Below are 17,878 nucleotides of genomic sequence, written 5' to 3'. Positions count from 1 at the left end.
GAGGGATAACAGCTCATTATTTTCATTTCCTCTACACTTCTTCCACAGTTGTACTGGTAGAGCTGACCATATCACAAAGTAGCATTAAGATACCTAGTGGCACATTTAGTCTGCATATACTATCTACCCCTCACAGAAAGCTGAAGGATGGCATGCAATTTGAAAGAAAGGAAAACTTTAATTAGTAATACTGTGGTGTCCTGTAGATGTATGTTCCACTTGTCATGTGCGTCGACACCATGTCCACCAGATTTGATAACAGTTTAAACAAATGGAATCTAAACACACATAAAACTGCTAAGGATTTCAGAACACTGAAAAGTGATTTGTAAGTATTGCTGCAAGATGGGATCTTAGCAATTGAGAGTCCAGAATTGTTGAGACTGATGCTTCTGAATGGAAACCCAGATACGCACTTCTACACTCTTACCCTCATGCAAAATATGTTACTCTACTGGCAAAAATGCACACTTATCTTCAGAGTAGAGCACTTGTGTTTATACAGATGGATTTTTCCAGAAGTAAACTCCTTTGTTACAAAATCAGCAGAACCACCTTTAAGATATTAATGATGGTGCAAATCCTATTTTTGAAGGCCTGCTATGTACTGCCCATTCTGAGAACACGCTGAAAATCTACGCTATCTTGTTTCCCTCTTCACTTTCCAAAAACATGCAATATTAGCAGCTAACAATTTAGTTGCCAGTTCCCAAGAGAAAAGTCTTGCATGCCTGGCATGTTTAAGGCTCCCTTTCTAAAGTGAATATAGTTGTCAAGCTTTCCACTTATAAACACGAGCTTCCCCTTTCTGCCTCCTTTTAGGGAAAAAAATGTGTTCACATTATCTTTGCAGGCAGAGGCACATCACAACACACCTGAAGGGTGTTCATTGATTTAATGGATATTTCTTGTGGGATCATTATTTATGTATCCTTTGGGACTCATTATCTTCTTGGGACAACGATAATTTGGATTCAGTATCTACCCAAGTCAGAGCCATGTCAGGCATGAACCCTAGAGATATTCTGAGTACATCAGATGTGCTTGTAAGAAAGATACAGCATTACTTAGAACTGTTACTGAAGAGAATCGTGTGGTGCTCTTTTCTCAAACATCACTACAGTTAAAATTCTGTTGGGAATTCAGAGGGGTGATTGCTTCAAATCTATTAGTTACTACAGACAAATATTTTGCTAGACTTCTGTGATGAAGAAAAACAGGTATTTTTGGAAGACAAGTGTTGATTCTAGGGAATCTTAGGTATCTTTCATGGCTTACACGCAAAAGAAAATTGTTATCTTGCAGGGTAAAAACTGTGAACTAGCCTAAAACCACTTACTGGATACTGCAGATAATACAAATACTGACCTAAAATTTAGAAGAGTCACTGAAAGTATTAAAAGAAATACCAATACAGTCATTAACAGGTCTCCAACTACTTTTTTTTTAGGATAAATTTGAGAAAGCTTGGATTCCCTTCCCCTTGGAGAATGGAGAAGAGGCCCAAAGGGATCAATAATCCCAAGTTTCAAGAAGAACTCAGCCTTGAGAATGAACATGCCAGTGATGATCTGTTTGGCCATTCAACCCTTGAGAGCGGAAAACTTGCTTTATTAATTATATATAAAAACAATAAAATCCCTCCCTCAAGATTCTATAATCTATATGAAGAAACCTGATGGGACGCAGCATGGTGAAGTATCAACTATTTAAACTCTGCAGAATTCCCTAACTGGCACTTTCCTCATTTTACTATTGTTTCAGGAGCAGAGAGGCAAGCCAAGAAATGTCCGGATCACCAAGTGCACGTGCACCAAAAAAGACAACTTCTCCCATACCTGGCCAATCCTTCCTCGTAGAGATAGACAACGAGTGGATCATAGGATGTAACCAGAACATAGAGACGCACATCAAACTTGAAATCTGAAATACAGTTGTCAAGAGTCGGTGACTGCAGTATCTTTCAGACATCATATCCAGTTGAGGAATTTCAAAAGAAACCATTATCTGCTGCTGACATAAGTGCCTGAAGCTATCCCAGTTGAAAAGCTTCCAGGTTTTAATGAATTCTCTAGTTACATTTGTCTAGTGCTAGACCAAGCTAGACCACTCAATTATTCAACTAAACTCCTGCAAAGGTTGCAGAGATCCTCAGATGCAGGGTTGGGGGAAGGGAGAAAAGCAATTCCTAAGCACACTTACCATCTATGAGCAAGGGATTGCTGATGTAACGAGACACCAGGATGTTGTCTTCCACAATAATTTGGCTTGGCTGTAGAAGAACAGAGAATTTAGGCGTGAAAAAACAGGATATGTAAGGAATAAGAAGAAATTAGACCAAATGCACCGTTTTTTCCTGCCTTTCCCTCCTAAAGCCACCCATACCAATAACTATGTCTGGGAAAGGAAGAAATAAAACCAAAATGAAAAAAACATAACTGTCAGTCACAACACATTTAAGGTAAGTAGATCCTAAAGAGAAGTCTGGGAATTATTAAATTGCCAAAACAACCTGCCCATTGAATTTTCCAGTAAAATACTCAGAGTAGCATACAGATTTAACAGCCACATGGTAATGATGTAAAATATCCAAGGAAAAAAATCCCCACATCTAACAAGTAACTGTTACTATGTTTGCTTCTCAAGGATTTAACCAGACACATGGAGAAGGGGCTTAGAAGTCACAGGAAGGAGTATGTAACTGTAGTTGGTGAGGACGTCACAAGTGAAGAAAATGACTCAACTTGTGATCTTTATAACTACATCCTGGGCTGGTATCCAACCTTTTTGCCTACGTTCTACTGAGTCTCAGTTCACAGCAGGAGCTCCCGTACCCAAAAGAAGCTACACTTGTTGCTCAGAACAGAAAGGTCTATGACAAATACACATCACAAAGTCATGGGATCTGTAGAAAAAGCTTTTACTTTTTGCTGTATGCAAGCCTCTCTTGTAACCAGTTTTAACTACTCAACAATTTCTTGCACAACATTTCCTTGCCTTCACTTTGCAAGAGGGAAGAGAACCACGGGATTCTGCCTTTATTCAATTTTGCATGTATACAGCCACAACACCAGCATCATGAGCAGAAAACCTAAGCATATGAAGTGCTTATATAGAATGTGAGAGAACAAGCTCAACTTCCCTCAGAACATCACATGAAAGTGATAGACTGCTCTATATGGATCAGGGAAATGCAAAGGTTTGTTATTTGTTGGGTGGGGGGGGGGTGGTTATTGCTGTTATCTAAAACTTTTGTGATGAGATTCTGAAAGACACTCTTAATGGCATCACACTGAAGGAAACTGGCCTGTGGGCCGAATTAGCTACAATGCTTCTCGAACAGAAATACACAAAGGGATATTGGTCCCAGAAGGGTATTTTCCCCATGTCATGGCCAACTGCCATGTGAGCCTGAGCTCATTCCTCCCTTTCAAGCAAAGAAAAAACTGAGTGTAGCTCTGGAAATACTTACCTCATACACTTGGCGAATTGCTCCCTTATTTTATGGGAAATGATCCAAGTAGAGAACAGATGAGGCAGCATGACCCCTTTAGTGCAGGGAAGGCTAAAGGGGTTCAAATGAGTGAAAGCAAAATGACTCAACAGTCATTTTGCTGTTGAGCATATTTATTGGAATCCCCTTGTGTTTGGCTCCTGTTCAGATGTATTTGTTGCCTATGACAACCTAACTCCCTGCAAAGCCCACAAAGAGCAAAAGACACTAAAACCAGCACATTTGAGTTCAAAGAACTATCCCCATTACACCTCAGGAAGAACACACTGACCTTTAGATAACACAGTTTTAAGACTGATACACTGCCTACTCTATCAAGTTTCATTTAAACTGGTCTTTTCCATGGGGAAGTGGGGAGACAAGGGGTCTGTCTGAGGACTGTTTAGGTCACACAAGGAAACAACTAAGGAGAGTTCTGGAAATCTTCCCAAGGTCAGCCTACTGTCAGCCACAATGAGAGCATGAAGCAGCGCGGCTTCCCAAATTGTCTCAGGGAGTATAAGCTTGGTCCTAATAAGCTAAGACTTGAAGGTAGATTGCAAGATGAGCACAGCATACAAAGAGATAGACTGCTTTTGGTTACACAGCCCAGGCCCAGGCAGGCTTTGCAAGCTGCTCAGGGCTGTTGAACTGCTCACTAATATATGGCTGAAATTAAGAGTAAGGCCAATGTCCAGTTCAATGCCTCCATGCCTCTTGCCTGGAATCTGACACCGTTTTGAAGACAGTGTTACTGGAGAGTAGTCCTTTCAGTGAACACTTACATTATTTACCAAGTAGACACCTCGACCTCTGGAAGACGCCACAGGCTTCACTATCCATGGGCCTCTGTCCCTAGAATAGGTACCTGGTTAAAAGAAAACAGCACAAGTCTGCAACATCTTCCATTTTGCTTATTAACAGAGGAGCAGGAATCAAGAATGTTGCCTACAGTAAAAGCTTTAGAGAACTCCCCAAGGAGATCAAAGTCTGCTTTTTCAATGTGTTATTTTACCCCTCTGGAATCACTGCAATTATTACAGCCCCTCCTTGAAGCCCGTCCTGCTGCTCTGATAGATTCATTCTTCTGCCCTGTGCCTCCTTTCGGCACTTTTCTCTTCAGTACTCCCAGGCATTAGGCAGGGATATTGTGAAGCTGATCATCAACAACAGTGTGCACATAAAACCCCCTCAACTTTGGAGTCTTAAACCCATATGCATGGAGTAAACAGCAGAGTATGAATTACATAAAAAAATCATATGGACTTTTTCTACTGTCTTCCCAGCTTCCTCTAATTTTGTTGCCTTAACCACTGGCACGATCAAAAGGCTAGGATATTAAAAATAATTCCCTTCCCCCCACCCCCCATTATTTTGTTTCTTGTCTGGGCATCACCAGCCATTCACTTACTGCAGAAGTCCTGGTACTCTGTCGGGAGGATAAAGGTCTGAGGTAAGATATGGAATGTCTTGAACCCATGGGTCAGCTGCATTCGAGAAACGTTCTTGTACAGTCTGTCCTTTCGTGTCAGTTCATATGACCTGAAGTCCCAAAACAAGAGTCTCTATCTATTTTCTCCCAACATTACAGCAACCCTTTGTCCTAGTTACTAAAGTATCTGTAGCCTTGTCAGATGTCTAAACCCCAACCTGCAACTACTCTTGAGCTTTACTGCCTCTACCTTATGGCTGTACTAACATCAGCTGTAGCACTTCTTGCAATTCCCAAGACAGACTGAAGCACAGCAATCTGTTATAATGGTGGTTACAAACCTTAGCTGGGGACACAGGACTATCTCTCTAACTAAAAACCTGAAGTCACAAATAATTTAACAATCAAATAAAGAAAATAAAATTAAAAATCCAGCATTTGGGCTACAGACAAGCATTTTAACTCATATATTATTCCCCCAAAACCCCAAAGATCATTTAGAATGAAGACAGCATGTGACACTGCCCCAGTCTGTTGGGATTTTACAGTACCATGTATACTGTATTTTTGGGGGGGTATATCTATGTTCAGACTTTTGCAAATCATCACAGAGATGTTCAACAAAACATGGTATCAAGGCCTTACCTAGGGAAATGATTGACTTTCTGAATATCTGTAAGGGAGCGCAGCAAGTAGGGCTTCAAGTGTGATCCTGTCCACATGAGATTATAATCGGTGCTATTAGGGTGAACCTAAAAAGCAACATAATAAACACCACACACAAAAACATCAAACTAATGAAAAGCAACACCACTTGTCCCTAGATCTGCAAGGCCAAAGCAACTCTAGTTTAAGACAGTCTCCTCTACTTCTAATATAAGGACAATTCAACCCAGCTGCTGCCCTAAGGTATTCCCATGCTGGGAAATAACCATGTCAAATTTTCCTAAAGAAACTTGTGAGTTTGTTATTTTCATAGACATTTTAAATGCAATTTTTAAAGCATTTTAAATCTCTTCAGGAAACTTGTCAGACCAATTCCTTAAGTTGCTGTTACTCAGGAAAAAAAAAAAAATCAACCATACACATCTATCAAATTGTCATTAGTTGTATACAGGACATTCTTTAGAGCAAGACAGGTGCTAGAAGAGAAGTGTGAAACACTACATCAATACTTCTGAGAGCTTGTAAAGGCTGAGAGATTAAATCCTTCAGATCTTCCCATGGGTGTGACACTGTAAAAGCAAAAAGAGAAAAAGCACATGACCAAACTTCAGCATTCCTTTTTCCCTATTTTTTCAGGCTTAAGACTAATGGGTTCTCCTTTGAGAGAGCAAAATCATGACATATCTTGAGTCTGACTAGCAGAGTACGTTAAACGAAAAACCTCAGGGGGGATGACAGCAATTTCCTGGTTCTAACCCTGCAGAGTTTAAAAAAAAAAAAAAACAGAAACACCAAAACCCACAAAAAATCCAAAAACATCATCATCACCTCCCAGCCCAGCACAAAATCAGATGAGAAGTTCATTGCACTCACCTCATGAAATCCATGGGCAGTCAGAATGCTCCGAACGAGCCGGCTGTCTGTTCGCACAATCTTATAGGACATGTGGAAGCGCTCTGTGAAGAGGCAAAGAGATATGGAATTAGAGTCTGCACCTGGAAGAATAAACCAAAGTCACTCATGCTACCAAAGAATAGGGCTCAGACAGTACAGCTGCATTTAATTCACAGAGCAGCACATAACAGGCAAGGGGAGATAGGAAATGCCAACATCAGCATCACTGAACTGACTTACATCAATCCTTAGTTATAATATAGTTGCATCACAGAACCCCATCATATAAAAATAAAGCACAGGACAGCTTAACAAATACCCAGTTTGGGGTTTTTTTAAATATTCCATCATATAGACTGCTTTATAACACTCCAGACATGATTTCAGCTTTCTTCTCTACTCAACATCGGTATTCCTAGCTGTAAGTAATTATGTCTTATGCCCCTCATTGACATGGCTAGCTTACATGATTACTTTTTAGATCCTGAAAACCCAAGATAAAGCACCGAATTTTTGTCTACATCTCATCCACCTGTACTGATCTTCCAACAAATAACTGCAAATACAGTAGGAGATAAAGTAAATAGTAAATACAAGGAAATAAAAAGATAAACTCACTATGCAAGTAGAAAGTCATAAAAACAAAAGCAGTAAGCAGCCCTGGAGGTATAAGATAAACCAAAAGCAAGTAGCAAGACTAGAGGTCAGCTGTCATATAAAAGGATGTGGCAATCCATAAAAGAGTTCAAAGACAATAGAGAAAGAAATTTCAATGCCAGAATACAGAACTGCCTAGAAAAGACATTTTACAATTTGATTCAAACTGAGAATAAAAGGGTGAAGATTAGATTAAACTTCAGGAAATATGTTCTATCAACAAAAATAAGTCAAAAAGGTAGGAAGTATCATGATCAGGAACCAGACAAAGCTGAAGGAAATTTAACAAGTTGCACTATTTAGCAGTAAACTTGTTAAACCATGTGAGAAAAAGCAGAAGAGACCTCACGCTCCAGTAAAAATGCAAGTTACAACTACCATCAGCTTCTGGCACCACCCAAGTATATTTTTAACTCACATGAAAAGGAGCAGGAGTTTCCACATATAAACCACTTTCTCCACCCCTTACCCCAGTGAGCCAGAAGCATTTCTGCTTGGATAGGATATTAGAAACGAAAGCACCAATTACCTAAGAAAGGAAAAAGCAAGAGAAGAAAAGTGTCAGCACCTTCACAAAAAGAAGCTGAGTAGATTTTAGCTTTTCTCCAACTCAGCACATCCAGAATGAGCTCTAAGCTGTACACACCCACAAGTACTAACTGTTCAAATCCAAAGTGACTGTTTGGCCTCTTTAGAGTCTCTCCCTTATTTGACACTAGACAGGTTTTGTCTTCCAAGTCAAATGCTGCCAGCAATTATTCTGTTTATGGCCTTCTCACAGTTACGAGGCTGTAGACTCAGGAATTTGTTACTACAGCTTATTATTGTTCAACTGTGGGGCTGTCTGCTTTATTTCCCAGTGAAATGCTCTCGAAATTCACTGCAATGATTGATTTTAAGGTCTTAGCTATAGTGAATTTATATCCTGGTTCTAAGTTCTAGCATGGCCTCCAAGTTCAATTTGCAAGCAGACCGTTCCAACTCAAAATGCATCAGGGCCCAGTGGAGGGACAGACACCATAATCCAAAGACATTATTATTCACCAATGGATTAAGCATTTCTGAATGTCTCAGTGGTCAGACACCAGAGAGGATTGTAATTTCTTTCCTACTATGTCCTTTTCCCACCACAAAGTGAAGAGAACATCTAGGTAAGAGACTTTTACCTCATGCTTTCAAGCCAAAAGCTGGCACATAGTAGCACCCACCTCCAATTAGACGGAGGTAGCTGTCCTTAGTCAGAATAGCGTCAGCATGAAACACCAAGACAGGGACCCGCCTGCAGCCACCACCGGTCCACTTGATACACGGATGATCCCTGAAATGACAAGACAGTTTAAGCAACTGCTGAGCCTCACACATGCAGCAGTTACTTACAATAAGGACACAGCAAGTCTCCATACCTAACCCACCTAGCCTGTGGACAGGACATAAGCAAACACACTGGGGAAAATAGTGGAAGATTGGTGAGGAGGACTGTAAACATGCTTAAGCGACTTACATGCAACATTGTAACTGTTGTCTATCTTTGTGTGTTTCACAAGTGGAGTATCTGAGGTCAGATAGCACAGGACTGCAGTAGACTTCAAGGCACCCTATCGAACATGCTTGAGACTCCTGCCCTACTGTGGGCAAAGTCAAAGCACAGTGGTAAAATACACCTGCAAGAATCCCCGAAAAACAGGTGTGAGCAGCAGCTGCGGTGATCCTCTAGCAAGGACCAAGCTCCACAGTGCCTGCCTCCCTGCTTGTGTGCCTCTGAGGCTGCTTTGGCGATCCCCCAGTCAGCAAGGTAACAAAAAGAAATCTACTCTTTGCATTTCAGCCGCAGTTTTGTGGTTGTACCTAAGCCCTGCCTGTGCTGACTTATACACACACATGCTAGGCATCTGTGGTGGTTCCAGGTTCCACGCTGGCTAGATGCCAGGCAGCCACCAAAGCTGTTCCGTCATTCCCCTCCACAGCTGGACAGGTGAGAAAAAATTTAACGGAGGACTCATGAGTTATGGGCAGGGAGGGATCACTCACCAATTACTGTCACAGGCAAAGAGACTCGACTTGCGGAAACTAATTGAACTTACTACCAATCAAAATCAGAGCAGGATAATGAAAAGTAAATCAAATCTTAAAAAAACCTTCCCCCCACCCCTCTCTCATTCCCAGGCTTAACTTTATTCCTGAATCTCTACCTTCTTTCCCTCAGCAGTGCAGGGAGATGAGGAATGGGGGTCACAGTCAGTTCATCACATGTTGTTTCTGCCATTGCTTCCTCCTCAGGGAGAGTCCATACCCTGCTCCACCATGGGGTCCCTCTCACAGCACAGTCCTCCACAAACTTCTCCAATATGAATCCTGTCCACGGGCTACAGTTCTTCATGAACTGCTCCAGCATGCGTTCCCCTTCCTACAGGGTGCATTACTTCAAGAACAGGCTGCTCCAGCATGGGTCCCCCACAGAGTTACAAGTCCTGTCAGCAAACCTGCTCCAGTGTAGGCTCCTCTCTCCATGGGTCTGGAGGTCCCTCCCAGGAGTCTGTTCCAGCGCAGGCTTCCCTTAGGATCCCAACCTTCTTTTGGGCATCCACCTGAGTGTGGGGCTCCTCCACAAGCTATAGGTGGATCTCTGTACCCCCATAGATTGTCATGGACTGTAGGGGCACAGCTACTTCACTATGGTCTTCACCACGTGCTGCAGGGAGTCCCAGATCCAGCACCTGGAGCAGCTCCTTGCCCTCTGACTGTGGTGTCTGCGGAGTTCTTCCTGTCACATATTCTTACTCCTCTCTTCTCTGAGCACTATTACCCTCATGCAATAACTTATTTTCCCCTTCATAAATATGTTATCACAGAGGTGTTTCTACCATCGTTCCTGGGTTCCATCTTGGGCGGGTCCATATGGGAGCATTGTCTCTGTCAGACACGGAGAAAGCTTCTAGCAACTTCTCACAGAACCCACCCCTGTAGCCCTCCCACTACCAAAAACTGGCCACTCAACCGCAATACAGCACCCTTGGTACTCAGCTATAAAGGCAGTCTTCTAGATCACCCTCTTTTTGAGTTGGTCTTGCCAGTCCAAGTTCTGTTTAATTCTGTTTAGTTCTGTATTTATTTTACTGGGTATAATTTAGGAGAAGTCTCATGAGCTTTCACAGCTACAGTTCTCTGAATTTATAGCCTGAAAACAAGATCTATAATTCACAATAAACCACAATTGCTTGTATCCACACAACCAGACCTTGCAATGCAGGTTCCAGCCTCCAATTTTAGAACCGCAGATCAGTGCAGTCTACCTGGTTGTAATACTGGAGTCTGAAGTGCACAAAAAAAGCACTAATGAAGAGTGTGAGAGACTAGAACAGACTTGGCTCGACACAATGGATAAAGCTGTGTATTCTTCCCTTTCAATTCCTGTCAGATACAGCAGAATGCAAGCCCAGAATTCAAGAACTATGCCCCCCAGTGCACCGCTTAAGCTACAGACTCTGAAATGCAGTGATCAGTTCTGTACAAAACAACAAGACTACACTAGGAAATATCATCTCCTCAGAGAAATTAAGGACACACCAAAAAAAATTAAGACCTGTTATATCAAATTCGAGGATTACATAAAAAAACCCTGTCAACCGTCCTAGGCAAATAAAACTCGGGCTGTTTATTACCACTGCGCAAGAAAATTAAAAACATGAAAAAGTTAACAGAAAACAGAGACTGACGGGTTGGAGAGACCTCTCTATCTACACTAACAAGAAGAAATACAAAGACTGACAGAGATATACAAAAGGATTTGTCTATAGAATATGAAAGATCATTGTCTACCAAAGGTTTGGAGAAGCTACATAGGACAAAACACTTCCAACACTTAGAACAAAGTAACAGAGATGTAAGGGCAATTACCTGATGCTAGGACAAGGGCTCTTAAGGGTAGCCTTGGTCCTCTTAACAAAGTTACTACCATTATCATGCAGACAAATTAACCTCACAGCACTCCCAACTGCTTCTGCTACCTCTAAAAAATATTTTTTTAAAAAAATCTACACCTGGGGTATAATCAGCTATTCAGACTGGAAGGGACCCAAGAAGCTTCCAGAGTTTACACTACAGGCCAGAGCCTTATGTAAGTGGAAAATGAACTGAGGCAACAGGACAGGAGTTTATACTAAGCCTGTCCTGAGGATTTGCAGCAAGGCTCAATCCTCCAGGTGACAGTCATTCATTCCTAGCATGACCCCCCATCACTTGATGCAGACATACTGTTACAGTTACATTCGAGGTGAAGTTAGTTCTGGACCTTTCCATCCATGAGGATCTAGCAAACCCAAGCCAACGACTTGCTATGAAGTAACATTCCTCTAAATGTCTTAAGTCACTGTAGTCTGCAGCTGGGCACTCAGTCACAATGTGCACCCAAAAAAACTCTAACAGGACACAGTGAAATAGGTCCAGGTCAAACAGAAAAGGGATTCTGCTATGGGAAAGAATAAGGGAACAATTCCTTCACAAGCAAAGCTAAAAGAAGTTGCTAAACAAAGATGGAACAAACATTATGACTTGTTACTAGTAAGAAATACGAAGTCTAGTAGCTGATTTATCACAAGACAGTTTTTTTTAAAAAGGCCATAAAACATATATATCAGTCTACCATACAGCAGATTTCTAATCTCTGCAGCAGTAAAAAAAAAAAAAAAAAAAATCCAAAAACCACACACATGCCAAAAAAAAAAAAAGAAAAAGAAAACAAAGGGACAATATTTTGATATTATCAAAAAAGCTCCCAGCTTAGGAACATGACAGAAAGAAATCCATGAAACTATGGACTTCAGAGCAGCCAAAGAAAAGCTGCACATTCAACCCTGGTGGACGTGGTGGTCTTTTAGGCTGCAGCTGTTGGCAGCCTGCCCATAGGCTTAAGGCCTAAACCAACCATCTTTCACTTCATAGGTAGGAAGGTAAGAAATGCATGTGTCTTTTCAAATTACTACAGATCCACCAGAAAGCACAGAGACATAGAAAGTTCTTTTTCTACTTACTCCAGTTCATCTACAGCATCTTCTTCCTCCTCTGAGGATGAGCCAGTTTCCTCCAGATCTTTAGCCATCCCAACCGGCATTTCCTCTGGGAGTTTTCATACAGCCCAGTCCCAGGAGCAAGTCCCAAGCTGCAAGAGCAGCTACCTACAGTAAGGATTAAAAGCAGGAATGCATAGCTGAGCAGGACTGCGAGAGATACCAGGTAACTCCCGCCTCCTGCCAGTACATATTTCTCAAAGGACTATCAACAAGTCTGTTAAACCTCTGTGATCTGTCAAACATCACCTCCGAGCCCTGAGAGCGCAGGAAGAAGCACCACCTTCCAGCAGATTACTCCGCACCTGCCCGTGAGAGCCACTCGGGCGCTTACCGGTAACGCGCGTCCCCGCCCCGCCCTGCCCTGCCCTGCCTCGCCTCGGGCCGCAGACCCACGCCAGGCCGGCCCGGCCCCAACGAGAAACGCCCGCCAAGCCCGCCCCGTTGTCTGGGGACAGCCGGACACCGTAACGCCTCCACCGGCTCAGGAGCGGCCCTCCGGCCCGAAGGGGCAGCTACGGCCCGGCCTACTCCGCACCAGGCCAAGCACGGCGACCTCCGCCGGCCCCAGAAGAAGCAAGAACGGTGAGGAGCGCCCAAGGCAACAAGTCCCCGTGCTCGCCGTACCTGTCCCCGCACAGCCGGGCCGGGCCGGACCAGGCCGGGCGCACAAGGCAGCCCCGGCCCCTCCCGCCGCTTCCCCGTTACTACAACAACCGACGGGCGGCGTCCCCGCCCCGGCGCGCAGGCGCCCCCGCCGCCTCACTGCGCAGGCGCACTCGAGTCCACCCTGCCACCGCCCTCCCTACTCCCGCGAGGTGGGCGGGGATGGAGGCGGGGACGGAGCGGGACTGCCCCCCCCCCCCCCCGCGCGGCGAGGGATCCGATTGGCGGGACACGGTCTTACGTCACGTGGCGCGCGCACGGAGCGGCGCGCAGCGGCCAATCGGAGTGCTGGGAGGTGGCGCGGGCGGGGCTCTGGTGCCGCCGCTGGAGCGCCGCCGGTAACGGGCGGGGACTCGGCCTGGGCCTGGCGGGCGGGGTTCGAGCCTGCCGAGAGGATGAGCCGGTTCCTGAACGTGCTGCGCAGCTGGCTGGTGATGGTGTCGGTCATCGCCGCCGGTAACACCCTGCAGAGCTTCCGCGATCACGGCTTCCTCTCGGAGAAGCTGTACACCGCCAGCCCCGGCCTCGGTAAGGGCCGCGCGCGCCGGCCGCCCTGGCGCCTGGAGGTCTCCTTCCAGCCGTGGGCCTTGGGCTTTCCTCGGGGTCCCACCTCTGGGGCCCGGGAGCCGCCTACTGCCCCGGCGTGCGCCTTCACGGCGGGACTGTGGGTGGCAGGCAGGGCCGTGCGTGGTCTCCATGTGCTCCCTCCTTCTTTACGCAGTGAACGGGCTCCAGGCTCGGACCTTCGGCGTCTGGACCCTTTTGTCATCAGTGATCCGCTGCCTCTGCGCAATCGACATTCGTAACAGGACGTATGTAAAGCAGTACCCAAGAAATCCATAGGTTTGCTTGCTAGTCATAGCCTGAGCTTAAAGAGCGGCACAGAGGAGGTGGGGAATCATAAGCTGTTCCTGAACTTTCTATAGTGTTGACAGCATTCCCCTGAAGAAGCTCAAATAGGAGTGTAGGATTTGTGTGATAGCTGCTGCCCCCTTCTGCCTCTGTGGGGACAGCCTCCGCGTTTGTTTTCTGTTCTTAGCTCAGTCAGAAAGTGGTAGATCTGAGAACTTCTTAATGTCACAAATTTCTGAGCTCCAGCTTGGAAAGCATTTTCTGAATGGTGTTGCTGCCCTGTTAATGAAACAATTGCTAATGCCGTAGTGTGACTGATGCTCAATACTTCTTTTGCTATGACAGCTCAGCTAAAGACTGGGACAGTTTTAGGTGGCCCATTGCAGTGGTCTTAACCGGTTGCTTTCTTTCCTACACTCCTACCTGGGGCTGAGGACAAGGCCTGAGGTGCAGCCTGATGCTGAGTGGGAGACACACCATTTCTCCCTGTGCTAATAGAAATGTTTCTGAGACGGGTTTCCAAGCAACCTGACTTGAGGTCTGTGGTAGATAAAGCCTTTATTGGAGGTTGCTAAAACCCTTTTGTCACTGCCTCCCTCAGCCCCACAGCAGAAGTCACAGTTTGCCTGGCAGTATGTGCTTGAATTGCCTAAGCTTATCTAAGGTACGGAGGTGCAGGGACTAAATGATATGTTTTTAGGGGTGGTGGCAATGCTAGTTACCAAGAGTCAGTTGTTTCTTTGAGGAGTTTTATCTTGCATCTGTTGGACCTGCTGCCTTTTCAACAGCTGTGGCCCATAGAGGGTAGCAGAGCACAGGTGGGAAGACACTGGGTGATGCAGCCTGACATCAGCCAAGTCCTGTCACCCCTAGTTCTTTGCTCATCCAGTTCTCACCTTCTTTTTGTGTGTGCACGTACTTCTCATTGCACTGGTGCCCTGCTCATGCTCTCCCATCTTCACCTGCCTTCAGGCCAGACAATGCCTGTGACTTTCAATGCACCTTTGAACACACTGCCCCATTATCCTCTCAGCTGTTGCCCAGGGCGTTTTTGCACCTTACTAGGCAAGAGACAAAGTCCCTTCTGTGCTGCCAGTGAGAGCAGATGGGGCAGCATGCAGGTTTGCCTTTTTTTCCACTCAGCCATATTCATGCCCATAGTATGATATGATAACCTGCTGTTTCTGCTCTTCAACAGCCTCTACCACATCACGCTCTTCACCTTCTTTTTGGCCCTTGCTCACTTCCTCTCCGAGGTCTTCATATACCACACTGCAGCCTTGACAATTGGAGTTATGGCACCCCTTATGGTAGCAAGTAAGTGGAGCGCTGCATCGTCCCCCTGCAAACTCTCCTTGGAGCTATGACACCCCAGAAAAACTCCCCATGCAGCTATGAGCTGAGGGGATGGTGGGAGGGGATGCCTCTGCTCTTGTCCAGCATTTTCAACTCATCCTGTATCTCTATCACAGGTTTCTCTATTATGGGGATGTTGATTGGGCTGCAGTACCTGGAGGTAGAAGCGCTATCAAAAAACAAGAAGAAAAACTGAAGTTGAGGGCTTTATGTAGGTTGGTGCCATCTTCTACCCTCACTGCCAGACTTCCACAAAAGCTCAGCTGAGCTTCTCCAGGACACCAGTCCCACTGGTGGGTCAATATTGGACTCTGTCAATCACTGTCATTACCAAGTGGTTTTTGTCTTGTCCAGGCAATGCTTCAACTGACTGATGTCACAGACCAAGTCCCAGAGGAGTTTTTGTCAAAGCTCATGGGAGGCAGTTGATGACTGACTCCCTGGGTAGCAGGCCAAGTCTCTGGCATGCCCAGAGCACTAAGAACTTCTCTCCCAGTGTACTTGTGGGGACAAGGTGCAGAACTATCCAGGATTTGCTGAACACTTCAGACCAGAGAGAGTGAATGGCTGCTACCCCTGGCACTGCTGTGTAACTTGAATGTGTGTGGGCCCCAGGGTCCATTTCTAATAAATGACAAAAATCTGCAGTGTGGTATGTTTGTCTTTCTCTCTACACAGCAGTGGGTAGAGGATCAGAGCCAACAGCAGCTTCCACTGTATGCTGCAGAATACATCATCTCTTCAGAGCAAACCTACCTTTCCCTGACTCCTTGCCACAAAGTTCCAGGTCTAACTGCTCACGTAACACACATGAAGAGGGGTATTAACAGCTCTCTCTTCTGCAGCATGCTGGTGACAGCAAACTCAAACTATGCATCTGTGAGCAAGAACTGAGCTACCTGCGTAGTGAGTAACTACACTACAGAAGCAGTATATAACTACTATAACTACAGAAGATGGGGAAAACAGGAACAAGTTCCTTAGACCTAGAGAAAATAATGCCCAAAACAGTGGGCAGCACGCAGAATGCAGAAAAGAACCAGTAGGAACTCCCAGCTAGGAAGACAATTCACATGCAGAAGAGGAAAAACAAAGGGAGGAAAAGAACACAGCAGTAACACTGGTCAGAAAGATGCTTTTGCCATTCTGCAACATTTCAGGCTATTAAATGAGCCACATATCAAGTGTTTTCAACCATTTAATACAAATGTGTCAGGTTTCATTGTACACTTCAAATGTTTATATTTTACATTGAAATTTGTATGGAAAATCATTCTAAACCCCCATCCTCAATCCCAAACTATGAAAGATAGGACTTCAGTCATAGAATATGCTGAATTAGAAGGGATTCATCAGGATCACAGTCCAGCTCCTGGCCCTGCACAGGATCCCTAGGAATCACACCATGTGCCTGAGAGTGTTCTCTAAGCACTTACTGAACTCAGGCTCTATCAATATGTAATGTATAAAAAAAAAATTCACAAAAAAAGAAGTTTTGTCAAAAATAGTATGTCAGAGAGGAGTATTTTTAACCACTCCACCTTGGTATAGCTTTTGTCCCCTGCCTCAAATAAGTAACTGCATAATTTAAGGAGTATAAGGACACTTGATGTCTCCACCAGGGGTGGGATGCTGGAAAGGAAGGAGAAGCAATAAAAGGGATCTACAATTGCATTTAGAAGATAAACAGCATACAGAGGGGCAGTGTCTGTAAGACACAAATGCTGGTAAGTGGGCACCTTCTCCTGTTCTCTATTATGAAGTGGGAAGCTTCCACACAGGAGCAAATCCAGATTCCTATCATACCCCTCTCTATGGCTGTGAAGAGCAACACAGCCTTGGCTAGTTTTCTCAATATAACACTTCACAAAAGTTTGTATGTACTGTTGATACATGCAAAAGGCACTTTATTGTTAAGGAGGAAGACACAGTCCTCAGCCCAGGGAAATTTTGGGTTGACTCCCTTTTGCTGCTAATGTAGTGATGAGCTAGATTTAGGCTGCAGAACCAGTCCTTGCCTTGAGCTAGGAGGAGGCATATTGCTATCTCTTAATTACACCTAATACATAGGAACATCAGGGCAACCCCAGTGAATTCCAAGCAGAGGTTTATCCAGATTAAGAGTGCTTTATCTGGGAAAGCCAAATAATAAAAAAAGAGCTGGCAGCAGCCAGTGCACTGCTTTGCACTTGCTGGTGATGTACTGAGGCCTCTACTAGCACCTGTGCAACACAGAGCATCATGGGAACCAAGGCAGAGCAATCCCTCTTCCTGAGAGCCAGCTGAAACCTCTTCCAGGGCTGCTCACAGAGTAAGTGTGGTCCAGCTTCTGCCCTTCATGTCACAGCCACATGCAAGGTGCCACCCTCATGCTCAGGGTTAGCCTGGTACTGTGGCCTTTCTCTCAGCACATGTGCTTTTCCCAAGCAGACATAGTGGGATTGGGGGGACAGAGCAGATTTTTCCAACTTTTCCTCCCAAACACCAAAGTCTCCAAAACAGCAAGATGCAAAGATAAAACTGAAGAAAGCAATCCCCCTCTTGTTTTGTTCTTTCGCACTCTCCACAAGCAGTTCACTGGGCTCCTGTCCTGAGGCTGCCCCACTCCCATGGGGTGCATGGCACAGGAGGATGGTGCAGGCAGAAAAGATGGGAATGAGGCGGGCTGTATCTCCCAGCTCTGCCTCCCCTCCATTTCACAGCCGTGATTCCTCAAGGACTATGGTATTAGAGAAGGCTTCCGGCAACGCTTTCTGCAAGTCAGAGAAAAACAATATGGTTAGGATCCTGGGTGGCCAG

General features: G+C 44.9%; 3 protein-coding genes across 11 annotated transcripts in view; 1 reads left to right on the top strand and 2 right to left on the bottom strand.

Moving 5' to 3' along the window:
• TTLL5 (tubulin tyrosine ligase like 5) overlaps positions 1-13,220 on the bottom strand; it is a 130,077-nt gene extending 116,857 nt beyond the window's left edge. For 5 of the 8 annotated variants that reach the window (XR_014226539.1, XM_082284294.1, XM_082284296.1 and 2 more), the window contains exons 1-9: positions 12,833-12,956; positions 12,170-12,313; positions 8,351-8,460; positions 6,465-6,547; positions 5,571-5,677; positions 4,905-5,035; positions 4,279-4,361; positions 2,203-2,272; positions 1,839-1,923 (exon numbers count right to left, since the gene is read on the bottom strand). Coding sequence is in view for 7 of the 8 variants with exons in the window: in XM_082284294.1 (XP_082140420.1) it covers positions 1,839-1,923; positions 2,203-2,272; positions 4,279-4,361; positions 4,905-5,035; positions 5,571-5,677; positions 6,465-6,547; positions 8,351-8,460; positions 12,170-12,249 (749 nt within the window). In the remaining variant the exon portion in view is untranslated. Of the gene's footprint in view, positions 1-1,838; positions 1,924-2,202; positions 2,273-4,278; positions 4,362-4,904; positions 5,036-5,570; positions 5,678-6,092; positions 6,161-6,464; positions 6,548-7,560; positions 7,660-8,350; positions 8,461-12,169; positions 12,314-12,832; positions 12,957-13,112 lie in introns of those variants that run through there. The other 3 variants (XM_082284295.1, XM_082284297.1, XM_082284298.1) reach the window with 3 other exon arrangements.
• Positions 13,177-15,726, top strand: ERG28 (ergosterol biosynthesis 28 homolog). 2 transcript variants are annotated; one of them, XM_082284302.1, is made up of 5 exons: positions 13,177-13,399; positions 13,593-13,683; positions 14,922-15,040; positions 15,196-15,294; positions 15,434-15,726. In XM_082284302.1, the coding sequence occupies exons 1-4, from the start codon at positions 13,267-13,269 to the stop codon at positions 15,273-15,275; spliced, it is 423 nt and encodes a 140-aa protein (XP_082140428.1). In that variant the 5' UTR covers positions 13,177-13,266; the 3' UTR covers positions 15,276-15,294; positions 15,434-15,726. The 2 variants fall into 2 exon arrangements, with proteins under 2 accessions (XP_082140428.1, XP_082140427.1); XM_082284301.1 differs by having other exon boundaries at positions 15,196-15,726.
• Positions 15,727-17,775: 2,049 nt separating this feature from the next.
• FLVCR2 (FLVCR choline and putative heme transporter 2) overlaps positions 17,776-17,878 on the bottom strand; it is a gene marked incomplete at both ends in the record, with an annotated part of 34,857 nt that continues 34,754 nt past the window's right edge. Inside the window, one exon of the mRNA XM_082283060.1 lies at positions 17,776-17,832. Within this exon, the coding sequence (XP_082139186.1) occupies positions 17,776-17,832 (57 nt within the window). The remainder of the gene's footprint in view (positions 17,833-17,878) is intronic.

Source organism: Coloeus monedula (assembly GCF_965178545.1).
Source record: "Coloeus monedula genome assembly, chromosome: 6".
NCBI lineage: Eukaryota > Metazoa > Chordata > Aves > Passeriformes > Corvidae > Coloeus > Coloeus monedula.
Note: the sequence above shows the minus strand (reverse complement) of the source record. Positions and strands in the feature narration are given on the sequence as shown.

Excerpts from the sequence above, each read along its gene's own strand:
- ERG28 (XM_082284302.1), top strand. The coding sequence starts at position 13,267 with ATGAGCCGGTTCCTGAACGTGCTGCGCAGCTGGCTGGTGATGGTGTCG. Across the intron at positions 13,400-13,592 it reads CACCGCCAGCCCCGGCCTCG|TGAACGGGCTCCAGGCTCGG; the intron begins GTAAGGGCCGCG and ends TTCTTTACGCAG. Across the intron at positions 15,041-15,195 it reads GGCACCCCTTATGGTAGCAA|GTTTCTCTATTATGGGGATG; the intron begins GTAAGTGGAGCG and ends TCTCTATCACAG.